Genomic DNA, 17,966 nt, shown 5'->3' with positions numbered 1-17,966 from the left:
GCTACAAAATGGTAAATTCCAGATGAATTAACAAGTAAAAGCAGGGGTGCCTGGATGGCCCAGTTAGTTAAATGTCTTTGACTCAGGTCATGATCTTACAGTTTGTGGGATCAAGCCCCGTGTTGAGCTCTGCACTGACAGCTCAGAGCCTGCTTGGAATTCTCTCTCTCTCTCTCTCTCTCTCTCTCTCCGTCTCTCTCTGCCCACCCCCTTCTCACATGCACATGTGCATGCATGCTCGCTTGCTCTCTCTCTCTCGACCCCCAAAATAAATAAACATTAAAAAAAGTGAAACCATAAAAATATGAACAACCTGTTTGTAGATATTTGCATGCTCTCTGGATAAAAGGGATTTGTAAACATAGGACAGAAGTCACAGTGGAAAAAGCTGATGGAACTGTTCATGTCAAAATAGAAAACTTTGCATGTCTCCCAAAAATATCCCCATAAAGCAACAAAAATAATACCTCTTATTAATATGCAAAACAATAAATAATATTTAACTACTTAAAGAGCTTTTTATACATTAATAGGGAAAAACAATATCCGGTATCATATCCCATATAATATTCATTTGGAAAAAAAATCTTTATTCTCATTGGTATTTACAGAAGTGTAATTAGAATAACAATAAGATATTACTCTTTTGACCTACTAAGTTGGCAAACACTACTAAAAGATAATGCTGGATACTGGCAAAGTTGTAAGAGAGGCAGATTTAGTTCTGCTTGGTGAGAGTATAAATTGTTAAAATCTTTCTGGAAGCAATTGGCAGTGTCTCAAGAGACATGACAGAGCTCACATCCTTTGACTCGGTAATACTCTAAGAATGTTACATTCAATATATCCGTTATTAATTGAATTTTTAAAACAATATAAATGCCTGTCCTCGGTGAAGTGTTAATTACGATGCCCATTTTGAAGAATTCATATTACATGGAGGTAATTAAGATAGGTAATGATCGATGCACAGATCATAATATAATAGTTATATTAAATTGATATGTATGGATAGAAAAAAAGCTAGAAGGAAAACACAAATATTAGGAATGGTTAGTATTTTTGTTTGTAGGCCTATGGGTGCATTTCGTTTTCTATAATATAGATATGAGTTCCATTTTTCCAATTTTTACTATCTGAAAATAATATAATTTTGATGTTGATTTTTGAGAAAGAGAGAGAGAGCGTGAGCAGGGGAGGGGCAGAGAAGGAGACACAGAATCTGAAGCAGGTTCAAGCCAACACGGGTCTTGAATTCACAAACCGTGAGATCATGACCCGAGCCGAAGCTGGATGCTTAACCCACTGAGCCACCCAGCTGCCCCAAATAAGGTCATTTTAAATGATTATTATCCATGGAAAACTTTAGAATTATATTTTTTATTTTGTCATAATTAACATCATTATTACCCAAACCAGTTTTAACTTGTCATGATTATCGAAAATATTTATTAGCCCTCTATAATCTTCTTATAATTGTCTTAAAAATTGGGAGTCATGTTACTCTCTTCCCAGCTCTAATGCATCCTTGACCCTAGTTTCTAAAGAGGCAGGCACCAGACGGGAAACAAATTGGGGGAACGTCGAAAATCGAAACAAGTGTTGCATAACCATGAAGACCTATTCAAATATTAGTTGCATTGAAAATGTCAGGAAGGATAATTCAGAAAGTTGAATTTTGCAGGGCGTATGCAACGTGTCACCTCATAGCCAAGAGAGTGTTGCGGCAACGGGCAATTCCTCAGTCTGCTGTCTGTATGCAGTTACTCAGTCTTCTGTTAGCCTAGGGTGCTGTTTCACTCTGACTGTGGCTTCTTCTCACTGTAGTGTTTGAGTATGGCTGCCTGTGAGTCTGATTCGTGTCTCCGCCATGTGTCGCATTATTTTGATGGTATCGATGTTTTGTTCTGTGAAGGTAATTTTCCTCTCTCTCCTTTGTTAATGTTCACACAGCTAGTTCAGTGAAGCTTGTTCACAGCCAGGAACTCTCCTTCTCTGTCTCCCTTCTCTGTCTTGCAGGAATGGAGGGTGGCTTCTGGTGTTTTGTGGCTTCATCATTTCCTTCCTGCCTCTCATCCACTTCATGATGTAATTCTTGGCACTTTTACTTCCTTTGTAGAGTAGGATGTGATGTCATAGAGAAGGGGACAGGGCTATCCAAATTCTCTCAATTGCTGGGAGGAGCTGCCCAGGTGTGCTGAGGGGCCTGTACTCAGGAAGAGAAACAGGGAATCCTCCACAGTGAGTAACCCCACTTTTGAGTGCACCCAAATTTCCATTAAAACATTGCCCAGTACACTGGAGTTTCCTCTTCGGCCCTTTCTAGATTTAATCAGTTTGCCTTTTGGACATTCCCAGTTCAGCTCAATTTTCCTCCTTTTTCTCCCTTGTTCCCTCTCCCCCCTCTTTCCGCCATCCTGTGCCTCTCCCCACCAGTTTCCCTCTTCCTTGCTTGCTTGCTTGTGTATGTCTGTGTCTTTTGACCTCTGCCCATATCTTTTATGAGACCATGAGTGTGCCCAGCATTGCCTATCGTTTGGGGTGATGCCCCCCACTATATATAGTCCATGTGACCACAGCATCGCCTTTCAGTAATTCATAAGTACGCACTGTTCTACTTACAGTTCTTGTTTTGCAAATTCTGTCAGCTGTTTTGTTTTCATGTCTGTTTCTTTCCCGCCTTTCTTTGTGATCTAATCGTCCCCTTTTCAGCTCTATGATCAGTTTCCTTCTTGCCTTTTTTTTTAACGAATATTTTTACACTTCAGCCCTCCTCCCTATACAGCTATGCCTATGTTTCTTTATCCCCCTTCCCAGTGTTCAGTTCAGCTCTCCAGCGGCCTCCTCTGTGAGGACAGGTTTCCGTCTTTCCTGCTGACACACCTGTTGCCATCCCCTCCTTCTAGTGTAGCTCACGTTTCTGTATTCTTCAAGGACAGACCAACAACGGCTAAGGGGCTGATCCAGACTGGGAAAGATGGGGACATTCCCTGGGAACTAGAGAGGGGAGAACAGGAAAGTGACCCCAATGGTGAACTGGGGCAGACTGTGTGTCAATCATTGGAGAACCTTGATGAATAGAACCTTTGCTAGTGACCTGGTTGAAATTTGGCCATGGTAGTAGGAGGGATCACACAGCTGTTTTGAACAGATTCAGAAGCCTTTTCAATTTTTTAGTTTTTAAGGTGGCCCTGTTAATTCTTAATAATTAGGATCATTCCAGTAAATCATCATAAATTAGAACTCTACAGTGTGCAGAAGCTTCTGTAGAGCATCTTTAAGTAGGTATTGTTTACCCTTGGAGGAAGTCATTGTGAAGATGTGTGTAGACTTTTTTCCTGTACCCAGAGGTGGCCCCTGTCATCTGTGCTGGTGACAGAATGGGCACTGTTGCTTACTGCTTTCCCACCATGTAGTCAAACCCCTGGATAAAGGAACTTGATTTCTGGGCCTGATGGTCTAAAGACTATGGAAATAATTAGCTATGTCCCATGTATCCCTTACACTTTGTTTAAAACAAGTCCCTTTCACTTAAAAATAGGAGGCCAGAAGGGGAGAGAAAGAAAAATGGGACTCAGTTCATAAAACTGAGATAGGCTGAATGGGAAGAGGAAGGGGTTTACTTGAAATTAATTGGAAAAGGCAGAAGAAAGGAAACTGAGCTGAACTGGAAAACACACACTGTAATGACTTACTTGGGTTTCTGTATGCTTTTTTCCATTTTTGCCATGAAGGAATTTTTTCCTCTTTTTTTTTCCTAATACAAAAGAGGTTGATCAAAATGTGAATCCAGTGAGGTTATTTCTAACCAGCACTTTGTTCTCTGTTGTTGGTATTGTCTGGGCTCTGTGTTTCCAAGATCCTAGAAATTGAGGAAACATTTTAATGGCCTGAAAATCTGTCTTTAACTATAAATATGAGCAACTTTTAATAAAGGGAATTATATACATTTATTATCTTGGTTTTTTTATGTTTTCACATTTCTTCTTTTTTTTTTTTTTTTTTTGTTTTTTTGTTTTTTNTTTTTTTTTTTTTTTTTTTTACATTTTTTTTTTTTTTTTTTTTTTGGTGTGTATGCCTTTGTGACAATTTCTTGAAGAATGACCCCCATGTTGCAGAAATTGCCATAAATGTCCAGAAAAGAATTACATTCTCACTTTGGACACCTGAATTGTGTGATGGGACCTTATTTTGACACATCAGCCACTTCCCCTTTAAGACTTTAAAGAAGTATTGCATGATTCACACACGTTTTCATTTGGTACACTTCCATGCAATAATCTAGGAATTTTATGTTTATTTTTATTTTTTAGGCACTAGAAAAACACCCCAACTCACCAATGACAGCGAAGCAGATATTGGAAGTCATTCAGAAAGAAGGGTTAAAAGAAACAAGGTCAGTATTCATATTTACATTTTCTATTTGCATTGATTAGTAATGCCATGAATTGCAAAGCAATAGATATATCTAGGTTTTGATATTGTAGTTGATTATGAATTAGGTAATTACCTGCAAATTCTTTTGGGATTGCCAAATATTTAGATGACCCAAGATTTCCTTGGAGCTGCCTGTTGGCTTAATAAATTACATTTGGCAGGTTAATATAGAATGTACTTTGTTCACAAAGAGCCCCACTGCATGAATTAGCCCTTCATTGGAGTTTCTCCTTGTTCTCTGTCTCTTGTAAGAGAAGGGTTTTGTTTCTGAAAATGAGTAAAGAGGAACACTTTTACAGGCTTAAGAGATAGATTCCAGGATCACTCTGATAAAAACTGAAGTGCCAATAAATGTGGTTGCAAATTTAGACCTCTTATATTTAGAATTCCTGTACTCTGAGTCTCATTAATCAGCTGTTGTGAGCCTTAAAAAAATAATAGTTTTATTGAGATATAAGTCATATACCATAAAATTCACCCATTTAAAACATACACTTCAGTGGATTTTTTTATATTTACAACATTGTGCAGTCAGCACCACTATCTAATTTTAGGACGTTTTCATCACCCCCTAAATGAAACCCCATCCCCATCAAGTAGTCATTGCCCATTCCCTACTCCCTCCAGTTCCTGGTAACCACAATTTGACTTTTTGTGTCTGCTTTGACTATTCTGGACATTTCATAGAAATAGAATTATATAGTATGTATGTAGCTTTCTGTGTCTGGCTTCCTTCGTTTAGCAAAATGTTTTCCAGGCCCATCCATGTGGTAGTGCGAATCAGTACTTCATTCCTTTTTGTTGCCAAATAATACTCCATTGTACGGACGTATACTGCACTTTGCTTATCTGTGATTGGCCTCTATTTAGGACAATTTGTGATTGTCCAGATTTGACAGTTTGGGCTTGAGCCATCAGTTTAGGACCATGTTGATGATACTACTCAAGGAGAAAAAAGAAGTTTGTTACAAAGTATGGTAAACATTGAGCTGTCATTTGAGTGCATAATCATCCATGTTACACAGAGTTAAAGTTTTTGTATGAACTTGTCTACTTACAAGCCATTGGCATACAGTAGCTGCAGCTTGGTGAAAATAAAGCTGCTGAGCTTCCTTTTGGATGTTTTTAATGACACTGTAAAGGGTGAGTAACAACAGCTTCTAGCTGTTTAAAATGCATCATTTGTAAGTTTGATTCAGGAGCATCACAATTTAGAGGGGTGTGGGACACCTAGGCTCAAATTTTCATCTCTATGTGGGAGGCTTTTTCTGTCTGTTCTGAAGACAGAGCCTGAGATAATGTAATGACATCATTTGCGATCCTTGTTCCCCCAACAAACTGGAGGCAACAATGGGGAGAGAAGTTGCTGACAGAGCCTAACAGCTCTGGCAAGGATAATCCTGTTCTTCAAAGTCAGACATCAGTGTGAGGAGTTAGGGAACCAAATGGGGACACCTGCAAATTAATTTTCTCCTTGCTGCTGTCAAAAACCCTGAAAATATTTATGCCATTTAGAAGGCACTGAAAGTGTTTGTGCAGCAGCCAAAAGAAAAGAGGAGGTACAAATCTAAGGATATCAACTCCTCTTGAATATGGGCTCTATGCCAGTGGAATCTGCCAGTGTAGACATAAAAAGCATCTCCTAGAAGAAGGCTTTTGAAATTTGTTCATTACGATATTCTCTCAACAGGAGTGACTACTCTGTGATCAGTTGTTATGTACCTTAAGATATAAAATTCCTGTACCATGCCTCTGAACAGCATTTTAATTACACTTAATTTTTGTAACAGCATTATTTCCGATTTTTCAAAATGATGGTCTTCCCGGAATGGTATATTAAATGGCCTGTAAGCATACATAGTTAACAAAACACCAAACAGCGTCTGTAAAAAGTGAGGAACACTGAAATGGAAGACGTAACATGGAATATAGCCCTCCCTCTGCCCCTCTCCACCAATTACTGTGTCCTTCCATAAAGGGAAAAAACAAAACAAAACAAAACAAAAAAACCTGTTGTTACAAATACTGATAAACCAGTATGGCAATTGTGAAAGTACCTGCCACAAATTCACAAGTCAAATAGGCAAAGGCACAGGCAAAGAAAGAGGCCAGAGTTCCATTTAAGTTCTATTCTGTAAAATCACTTCTGCATTGAAGGCCTCCAACCATACAGTCTGTGTTCTCATTTCTTTCAACTTTCTTCTAATCTCTTCTCTCCTGCCCGATGTGACCTGTTACTTATGGCCAGTGTGTCTGTGACCACTCTTGCCTTGTTTTCTAGTTTGCTTATTATTTAGACTCATCTCAAAAATAAAAGTACATGATTTGAGTGATTTGGCTTTCCTGCCTGTTATGTGTGTTGTTTTAAGGAGCAGATTCTGACATTTATTTTCCCTACTTAATGTACTATTTTGCTACCTTCCAAGTTCTTAAATGTTTTCCAGATATTTATAGTAGCCGAGTAAACGAAGTATAACTGTATTTATTTTTCTTAAGTTACATTCAGAAATTCTGTCATCATCAGGTCATACGTAGCTGCTTAATTTCTAGGTATTAATGATGTGTTTTGCAAGAAATGCAGATTTGTGACATACCCAATAAAATGGAAGGGAGTGATTGTGAAAGGTACCAAGGTGGCCATGACCTTCTGGTGGTCTCTGTGGGTGAGAGGTGATGGTAGTGGTCCTCCCCCAAACAGTTCACCCTTGTAACTACCATTTCTAGAAAAGAAAGAAGATTGTGTCTTTATTCATCATCATCGTGAACCTGGAATTAAAGTAATGCCATTTGTTTCAAGTACCATTGTGGNNGTGGCGGGGGGGGTGGGGGTGGTCCTTCATTCTGTGTGCCAGGCAGCTCTCCTGTAGCACTGACATCACTGTCCTGTAATTTTGTCCTTGTTTGTCTACCTGTGCCCACTTGTGGGCTCTCCAATGGCAGGGTATCTCCAGCACTCAGCAGACAGTCAATAAGTATTTGTTGAGTAAATTATCTTTCTCNTTTTCTGGGGGCTCCTGGGTGGCTCAGTCGGTTAAGCGCCGACTTTGGCTCAGGTCATGATCTCATGGTTCGTGAGTTCATGCCCGGCATTGGGCTCTGGGCTGGCAGCTCGGAGCCTGGAGCCTGCTTTGGATCCTGTGTCTCCCTGTCTTTCTGCCCGTCCCCTGCTCATGTTCTGTCTCTGTCTTTCTTTCAAAAGTAAAATACGCATTTAAACAATTTAAAATAAATGTTAACTTTCTCATGCTTAGTGATGACTTTGATGACTTCTAACTTCCATTTAGAATTAGAAGCTTCTTTTTAACATTATATGTTGTATTTTTTCCATCTTATTTAATAGTTTGTATATTTTAATCAAAAGAAACCTAACAGTTTTGCGGGACCCCATTGAATATATGCATGCTAATAGTTTCTGGCAGATTATATGTGAGCAAGTAAGGTAATTGTGCGGTTGCCTGTTTTCAAACACTGTTAAAGTGCCTCTGGTTTAAACTTGTAATTTACAATAAAAATACACCAATAATTTTGGCAAAGCTGATACGAATATTTGAATGTGTTCTGTATATGTGATATTGTTAATTTATTTTACTGTGGTGAAATTCTTGACACTTTATGCTATCTTTTTCTCTCTTCAAGTGACACTTTAAATTGCATACTTTTCAAGTAGACATGATAAAAAGACGACAGCTTTTCCATATCATGCTCTGTGTATCTTTTTCATGTTATTGATGAAATGTGTAGTGTGTGATTAAATTCTATTTGGAAAAGCCAGACTGAAATAAGTACTTTCCATGTGGCTTAAAAAAGGTCAGAAGGACATATGGGTTTTGTTGAAGAAAAATAACATCATGGCATGATTGTCTAGAATATTTAATGAAAATATATCTGGCAGGTTTTAACTCCCTTCTGTATAATAACAGAAGATTTTTATCAATATAGTTTTCCTCTGGTCCATCTATATATTTGTTTTGCTGACTCCGAGTGAGTATTTCCAGGCTTTTATCACTTTGTGTTTATGAGTTGTGAACAATAAGACATAGCTGTTTGAAATGCTTTTCAGATGATCAGAATCTTAGAGTCAATCAAATAGCAAAGGTGCTTGTGTAGACGAGATTAAAATGTGTGTATTCCAATCTGCTTTTGTGGATGGATATTTGATATCCCTGTTTGGACTGCTTGACTAAATATTCCCACCTCCTCAGGGAGTTAGGGTGCTGCTGTAGAATATGGTCTTGTCTGCAGTAACTTTAGTATGTGTACTGCCAAAGTGAGCACCTGTCTCCACTAATGAGAAATATGTTCGTAGAAAAAGAGGAATAACTTTAGTTACCATGTTGGTTTGGATGACATTTGGGGTTGTCCTAATTCTGCTTTACTGTTTATGGTTTGCTTATTCAGAAGTTCTCATTCCTTTACATTGATGTCTGAGGATATGGTTTTCTCTGCTCATGTAATGTTGAAAGTGATCTTTCCAAAGAAGTATGTGCTCTCATATAGTGACATATTCAGGGGCGGCAAGGTCAAGGAGTGAGGCTTGCAGTCCTTACCTCATGAGAGCAGAAGAGACATTCATCAGTGAGGGATAATTTCTTATGTGCTGGGCACTATCATTATGAGATACTTGTTATTAATATAACATGAACCTTGATTTGGTTTTCATATTATTTGCTAATAGGCAAATAGTTTTCTAATGGAGGTAGAGGTATGGCAGTCATACGACATGCACACACACACACACACACACACACACAGCAATAAAAAAAACCTGCTGGGTGGGGGCAGGGTGATATTTATGAGGTACATTTTACAAGATTATAGATGTCTTACTTAAAAAAAAATCTGCTAGATTTTGTCAGCCATTTGCAGAGCAACAGCCTATAATTACATACCACAGTAGGGACATTTGAGAAGCTTTATAAACAGTCTCTGTTGTGTTTAGTGTTACTCAGAATATGGACATATTTTTGATTTTGCAATGTGGAACATGAAATTGACAACCCAAGATTTTGTAATTATTCTGGTATCACTGAGAACTTTTTTCTCCTACTGATCATTCTTAGAATAAATTTGAGCTACTTACCTTAAGGTTTTGCATGTTTTCTGTTTTTGCAGTCTCTGTTATGATATGCTGCAATTAGGATCCCCACTTCATACTGTTGTTTAGTAAAGATGTTGCATTTTTCTAGGGGGATAAATGTCAGAAAATTCTATTACCATGTATAGTGACAAACAATAAAATTTCTTGGCATTTCTCTTGGTGAGATTTACGTTTCTAATTAGTGCTATAGGAGATGATTCTTTCTCGCTGCTGAAATGTTTTGTCTAGAGATAAGAAAGAAAACACAAATAATTTCTACTGCAAAATCAATTCTTATCTCCAGACTCCATGTTGGCATCCCTCCTTTTACACTGAAATGGTGGTCTAGCTTGTATTGAGGCATTTTAGAATTATTGTGTTAACTCACTGTGTCACCCCTGCCGTATTTGCTACCATCTAATCCTCTCATTGTGGAAATGGTGTGCACAGTCAGCTACTTAGAGGGGGCAAATGAGACAATGGTGTTCTTAAACAGAAACACAGGACAGTCTGCATTTATGTATGCATGTGTATAGGTGTGTGAATGTGAGTATGTAAGCAAGCATTGAGAAAAATTTACCTCTTAGCTGACATAAAATTTTACTTGTCATCATTCCTCAGATTAGAAGTCTCAATCAGTCATTCCCAACTCCCTTCTTCGATGACCCCATGGCCAGTTGGTTCTTAGGTAGTGTTAGTTTTACTGCCTAACTGTATCTTTCTTTCTTTGTATCCCTACTCCTTGCCATTCATTCTGCACTTAAAATTTCTTAACTAATTTTAAGAAATTTGCACACCTGCACTTAAAATTTCTTAACTCATTTTAGTGTAGTATCTTCTTATCTGGTCTAAGTTCAGTCTCCCCGTTTTTAAAAACACTTCCTGAAACAAACACTGTCATTTATGGTAGATTTCTTAACCAACAATCCGTAATACTCCAGAGAATATATTGCACCTCGTAACTGCAACTCAAAAGATACTGTCAGTTGTATGTTTGGTGATAATTAGATGAAATTGGGTATGGTGCTTTTTTCTAGTCACATGGTACCTGAATAAATGCATGATATTCCGAAAACGTAGGGTTTATGATGCAAATGATGAGAACATACATTGTATTTTAGAGTTAGTTGGGAGTGTGAATTTCCAATCTGGTCATTTATATGTATGTTTGGCTTTTCCTAAAATACGTCACTTAAAATGTGAATCAGTGCCATTGTGTGTAATTAACTTGTTTTAAATTGAATGGTATAAAACTGGGTAAATAAGAATTTGAAATTTATACATGGATATCACTAATTGTTTAAAAATGACTTTGCAATCTGTCATAAATTAAACTTTTTAAAATTTTGTTTTTAGTCTCAGGTGCACAACATAGTGATATGATAGTTCTGTACATTACTCAGTGTTCATCATACATGCAGTTACCATCTGTCACCATATGTTATTACAGGATTATTGACTATATCCCCTATGCTGTACTTGTAATCTCCGTGACATAACTTTTTATAGATAGGAAACAAGAAATTTATACCTCTTAATCCTATTCTTCTATTCCATCCAACTTTTTTTTAAACTTTTTTTAGAACTTATCGTGAAAACGTGATTTAGGAGAATAAGATTATGTATTACTTTGGAAGCATTTCCCAAGTTAAAAAATAATTATGTGAAACACTACCCGACAAGGTAGAATTCCAGCTCCTATCACTACCTAATCAAACTGTGCTTTGGCAACTTGAAAGCCTTAATAGCCAACATCTGATGTTGCAGCCACAGGTGACTACTTGCCTTTGGCTCTCACATTTCCCTGTTAGCTTCTCATGATTTAGGAAGTTAGAAACAGAGCACCATGAGGTATTCATGAGCTGTGTCGTGTGTGTATGCACGCACATTTGTGTGCACTTCTACTAGTTATCACATTGTTCCATATGAGGCTATAAATAAGATCAGGTCACTGAATGGGGAGGTAGCACTTTTTAGACACAATTCCTCACGTTAATGTGATACATTTGGAAAAAGACTCTTCCTGGTTCCCTGACTGAAGTCATATTAATAGTGATTGGCTTAATCTGCTCAGGCTGTCATCACAAAACATCTTAGACTGGGTGGCTTAAACAATAGAAATTTATTTTTTGCAGTTCTGTAGGCTCGAGGTTCCAGGTCAAGGTCCAGCAGGGTAGGTTTCTGGTGTAGGCTCTTTTCCAGGCTTGCAGATGGTCCACTTTTCAGTGTCCTAACATGTCCTCTCCTGGGTGTGTGGGTGTGCATAGAGAGAGGGTGGGCTCTTTGCTGTCTCTTTTTATAAGGATATTACTCCTATCAGATCAAGGTCCCATCCTTATTAGACCTCATTCAACATTAATCACTTCCTTAGAGGCTCCATCTCCATTACAGCCTCCAATACTGAAGGCTAGGGTTTCACCATATGAATTTGGGGGACACAAAATTTCAGTTCATAGTAGTGATTCAGAATTTGGATCTTTAGATTGCCAGAATTCATGGCATAACATAAGAATATTTCTAGAACTCAGAGTATCTGATTAATCTTGGAGGGTATTCATAACAATATGCTTAACACTATACTATGCTTCTGTTTTTATATACTCCTAATAATGTGTTTTTATGTTATTCTTAATGTATAAGCCGATAGAATAGTTGGCTTAAATTTTGTGTTCAAATGTAATGTGTATATTCATGTAACATAAATTGATTTGGATTTTATTTGAAACCTTTGGTAAAAATAGCTCTGGTGACTGCATATAACCCTCAAGGCATCAATATTCACTAAGGAATGCAATTATAGCTATGAAATAGCCATTTCTTAATACATCTTTTTATTCTGTCAAGCTTTCTTTCTCCATTCTTCCAAATAATTGAACAGAAAAAGGTAATTTAGGTGATTTCAGCCTTATCAAGATCTAGGTATAATTTACTCCAGAAATACTGAGCTCTCTATAAATATTTCAGTGCAGAAATAGAAGCAGAAATGGATATAAAATTACATTGTATGTGAGTCTAAGTATTCTATGCAGATGAAAACCTTTGGAAAGGAATAGGCATTAAACTGGGGTGATTTTATTTAATTTTTTTCTAAGTGGTATTTTTCTCTTTATCTCTTAATTTCATTGCTTGTGCTCTTAATTGCCACATGCCTAAATGATTTTAGTTTTGCTTTGTTGTTTTGAAGTTGACAACATAATTCAAATGCAAAACAGTTGATATGCTGACATGAGGACTTCTTTTTATAGTTGATTTGTTTTCAGAAGAATAAAAATTATGACATTTTGTTAAGCCAGGTTTTCTAAAAGCTACAGTGTGTAATTTCTAAGAACAAGCCTTAGTTCTTTTAGGACAATTAGAGACTATTTGTCCTACAACTCCTGAGATGCCTATGCAGAATCAAAATGACAATTGTGGACTGGGATTCTGCCTGAAATTCAGGCAACTTCCATCAATGTTTTTGTTTGTTTGTGTTTGTTTTTTTAAAAAGAAGTTAAGCTCTGTTCTAGGTGCTGTGCAAGGCTTGTAGGCACTCTTCAGTCTGACCAGGTTCACAGCAATCAGGTGTGTAGGTGAGACCTTTGTCTGGAACTTGGTGAAAGAAGGACATCGGAGAAATAAAAATAAAGTTGTGGAGATGTAGGTATCCTAACCTGATGTTAATCAATTCAGTACCTACTATGTGCCTACTCAGCAGTCACTATGTTACATCCTGAGATTTTTGTGGAAGCTTTAAGGCATATATTAATTCCATCAACATTTATTAAGCTCATGCTATGTTTTTGAGACTGTAGAGGTTGCTGGATTAATCGATGAATTAAAGTGTAGTCCCTGCTTTTGAGGGTATAATAACATGGTTCCAGACCATTTTTCTATGTCATTTAATTAGGTCTTCTAATCTCTTCTCTGTGAAGCATGTCTTCAGCCTAGTGCATAATGATTATACATACACACACAAACACATGTATATATATACATATATATATGTATATACACACATTCATATAATTTTAAATTTAGGGATTTCTAATTCTCTCTTGAATTTTTCATACAATATATGCTATTCCAACATATCAAGAAGTGTTGTCTTTCCATCACAAATATAAAGCCATTACAGTAAGGAGAACACATCGATGTGTCCATTAATTTGTTTGGCATAGCGTTGAGACACCATGCTCTATGGAGTATGTCCGGCAAATTAATGAGTAGGGGCTTGATGATTTAAAAAATTCCTAACTAAAAAGTCACTTGCTTATATTAGGCCCAATCCTAAAGACTTTACATGAATTATCTTTTTTTAAAAAAATTTTGAGGTGTGTTGATGATGCTGTATTTCCCATTTCACTGATAGGGAAATTGAGGCAGGTGAGATTAAGTAACTTCAGATAATTCATCCAGCTAGCAAGTGGCAAATCTAGGATTTGATGTCTGATTCAGAACCAATTGCATTTAACCTTTTAAAATACTTGTAGCGTGAGCCTAAAACAATTTTGATTCAGTAAAGTATTGGTTATGTGATTCTATTAAGTAAATACCCTCCTCCCTCTTGACACACATATCCCCATTAGCAGCTTTTTGAGCTAATTATTGAGTGTCTTATGTATTACTTACTGAGGTTAATGTCTAGCCTAAAAATAGGTGTATCGAGACTCTTCAAGCTTACAACTTAATTATTAATAGGATTGCAGAATGAAAAAGACATTTCCGTAACGCATTTACATTTGGAGAATGCAAAGCCACAGATGAGTTTTACCTATTATGCTTGTCCACTGTGAAGAGGATGACTATGAGTGAAGATTTGGGCTTACAGACAGGAGCAAGGCACATTTGGATGCACCTTCTTACTGTTTGTTTTAGGAGGTAATGCTGTGAGGATGGGAAACATGCCTCAGGGAATGGGTGGATCAAAGGCTTCATAGGATTCTCGCTCTGTTGTTGATATTGGACTTACAGATTGAAACTTGTTTCTGGGGAGCTTCCTAACTGTGACCAGTAAAAGCATAATTGCTAACAAAATGTAGACAGCCCAAAAGACAGTTTTAGAGGATGCCAGCTATTCCATTTGTGAAACAACTGAATGAAAATAGGTGGGATTAACTAAACTATGCTTAGATGGGGGTCGGGAAGGCTAAGTTATGAACATCATTCTCCTTTTAGGAGATGGATCTAGGGTAAGAAAAGGAGGCCCAAATGGATTAAGTGAGTATGGTTTCAGAACCAGCATCACTACATTTTGGGGGGAAATTATCTTAAGTGAAGAATGATTGGATGTCCTTTACTGTCATAGGTAGTCTATATCATGACCGTTGATCCGTCCTTCTTCATCTCACCCATCCAGTGTATTTCCACTGGGAGGTATAAAAATGCTACTCTTTCCTTTCTGTTTTTATTTTCTACTTTTCAAAAGACAGATGTAAAATTTCCAAGCAGAGCATGTTCTCCTTCAGGCCACTGCAGCTAACCTGAATTCATTCCTTAGTTCTTTTCTAGCAAGTCTGCATGAAATATAACAATTTGTACAATGATTATTATTCAATTTGTTGCTTAATTAGTGTTTATTGGTGACCTGTTGGTTCTAGATACAGAAAAAAATAGCACTCATGAAGATTTGTTGGAACAGGTTGTTGCTAGTGGGAAAATCTTAATGTCTTAAATCTTAAATTCTGATGTGTTGGGATTAGCAAAGATTACTTTGGACTCCCCCTCCTCCTCCACCCTAAGGAGGAAAATGCTGAATCAGGAATACAGAAAGTACTATTTGGAATTACTTAAAATAGTTTTTATTGCTCACTTCTTTTATCCAGCTTTAACATTAGAAATGTTAACTTTTTTAAAATTAGAATTTAGTTTGCTATTTTTTAGATACTATCCTTTTGAGTCAGCTATCTATAACTTAATTTTCAAAGGTTTATAAATTAGTTTGTATGTTAGATACACTGGTATATTCTTCTTTTCTTATAAAAGTATGGTGAAGAATTGTGAAATAGTGTCTATAGAAGTTTGAGTAGGAACAGATAATTATCTAAATTTTAGATCTAGTCTTTCCCTTAACCCAATTTTGACCCACCAGGTCACTCAAGCAATTTTCTAGTCCTGCTTAGAAGAGTTTCTTGTGATAAAAAAAGTAGGGGGCTGAATAATTCCTAACACTTGAAGAATTACAGGCTTTGGTAAAGTCAAGACTTTTACACAAGGGACCATTTGCTGTTGTCATTACTATCCAACTTTAAGCAATGCTTCTGAGAATTAATTTGGAAGCAACCTTCCTTAAAGAATAATACATTCAGAGCAGTCTCTATTACATTAGGATGCAGTGTGAGATGAGATGAAGTTTAACTCAGTACTATAACATTTTCTTTCTGGTAAGGACTTTGCAGATCATATAGTCTTAAACTTTTATTTCACAGATCAATAAACTAAGGCTTAGAGAATATGAGTGTCCATTATAATAGAACTAGTAAATACTTGACTCATCTTAAAACTTAAAAGGGACCGATCAGTTTTGAATTTGAGAAGAATGTGCAAAAGCCTAGTAGTAAGTGAAGGTAAGTCTGTGTAAAGAAAAGAAGATAAATCTTCTATTCTGAGGTACTATTAGAAGGGACATGTCTTTCAATTGATTTTCCTGAAGTGATGGGTTTTCATTGATCCAGTCACCCTCTATTACCTGATTTTACTTGCCTCCTGTAATACATATTTGTAACACTGTTGGCAGGAGTTAGGGGCGCAATAGAGATTATACTGTAAGTTATACTTTCACTAGTGATCTAATATTCTTGAATCTGGCCTCAGTGGCTCCTTGTTGTCATCAAGACCTTGACCAAAGGACTATGGGAAAAACGGGAAGAGGTTGCAATCACCTCACATTCCATCCTCTGCGGGCTGATGTAGACAGCCAGTCTGCTCAGCAAATGACTTAGATCATTTTATTGAATATTCTTATTCTAGTTATTCTTTGGAATTGTTGTCACAAGTGGTAATATGTGAAACAAGATTTTCATGTGGACAAGTTGATGCAAACAGGTCATCCAGCACCCACTGTTCTCTGTTTCTGGGTTCCCTCTAGGCTCTTACAGCTTGCTCTGTTTCTTCATTTACACTGTGATAGTATATTTTAGTTTCCTTATTAAATTTTCCTCTGTTCTCTATTAAAAAATGGACAGCAATGAAATATTTCAATGTAATCACAATAAAATTGAATGGACTAAGTCCAATGGGTAAATTGTAAACTAATGTGAACTTACAGTAAAGATCTGTTTTTCACTGATTGATTCTTTTTTCTGGCATTGATAGATTGTTTGACTTTCTTTATAAATGGATTTTTAGTATATCAGTGCCGTATGGAATATATGTAATGATTATTTTATGGATTAAGTGAGGTTAAACTCAATACAATTTGGAGCTATCAAACTCTTTTTGTAATGAATTCATGATATGTTGTCTTATTCTTCACTTACAATGTGATAATATTGATTTCTGACTTTTACTGTGCCTAGGGTTGTTATATAGATTATAATGTAAAAATAGATTTGAAACCCTTTTAAAATTGTATGTTGCTGATTATATTAAAACCTTTGCAATTAATTTAAATATGTTCAGATTATTTTCCTTAGGATTTGAGAATTGAGATCCAAGAAACTGCTTTTAATTTGTGTTTACTTATAGCAGAGCCTGTTTATAAAAGCTAGAGTATACATTTGCGTGGGTATCATGGAATGCCAAAATAAGTGATTTAAAAAAATAAAAATTAAATTTTCACACGACATTCTGAAGGTAGGTAGTCCGGGAATGATGAGTCCAGGTAATCAGGATATCCAGGAAGTCAGGGTCCTTCTGTCTTATTGCTCCCATATTCTTAGGATTTTGTCCTCATCCTGATGGTCTTAACATTGCTTGCCACCAAATCTGTTTTCCAAGAAGGAGCTAGAAGAAGGGACACATGTAGTCGCTTTATTGATATCTTCCGAAAGTTGAGTGCATCAGTTTTCCTCTTGCCCATTGGCCAAATACAGCATTGCATGTAGCTGAATGGGCAGCTGGAGAATATAGTCTGTTGAAAGAAGCGTGTTCCTAGCTAAAATGTAAGAGCTTTAACTATAGGGAAAGGTAGGTAGTTATTGAGGAACAACTACCAACTTCTGTTATATCTGTTTTTAAATTAAATCTAATTCTTGGACTTGACTTAGGTTAAGTATGTAGTATCATTTTTGACATTTGAAAAAATAATTATCTATACCTGACTTTATGCAAACATTCCATATATTTTCTTTTTTTTTTTTTTTAATATTTTTATTTATTTCTAGGAGAGAGAGAGAGAGACAGCGTGAGCAGGGAAGGGTCAGAGAGAGAGGGAGACACAGACTCTGAAACAGCCTCCAGGCTCTGAGCTGGCAGTTAGCACAGAGCCCGACGCGGGGCTCGAACCCACGAACCACGAGATCATGACCTAAGCGAA

General features: G+C 36.8%; 1 protein-coding gene across 1 annotated transcript in view; it reads left to right on the top strand.

Annotated features, from left to right (window-relative positions):
- Positions 1-17,966, top strand: part of ASXL3 (ASXL transcriptional regulator 3) — a 176,822-nt gene that overhangs the window by 33,618 nt on the left and 125,238 nt on the right. Inside the window, 3 exon segments of the mRNA XM_077753852.1 lie at positions 2,140-2,241; positions 4,314-4,396; positions 11,341-11,343. Of these exon segments, the coding sequence (XP_077609978.1) occupies positions 2,140-2,241; positions 4,314-4,396; positions 11,341-11,343 (188 nt within the window).

Source organism: Crocuta crocuta, unplaced genomic scaffold (genome assembly GCF_008692635.1).
Source record: "Crocuta crocuta isolate KB4526 unplaced genomic scaffold, BGI_CrCroc_1.0 scaffold231, whole genome shotgun sequence".
Taxonomy (NCBI): Eukaryota; Metazoa; Chordata; class Mammalia; order Carnivora; family Hyaenidae; genus Crocuta; species Crocuta crocuta.
Note: the sequence above shows the minus strand (reverse complement) of the source record. Positions and strands in the feature narration are given on the sequence as shown.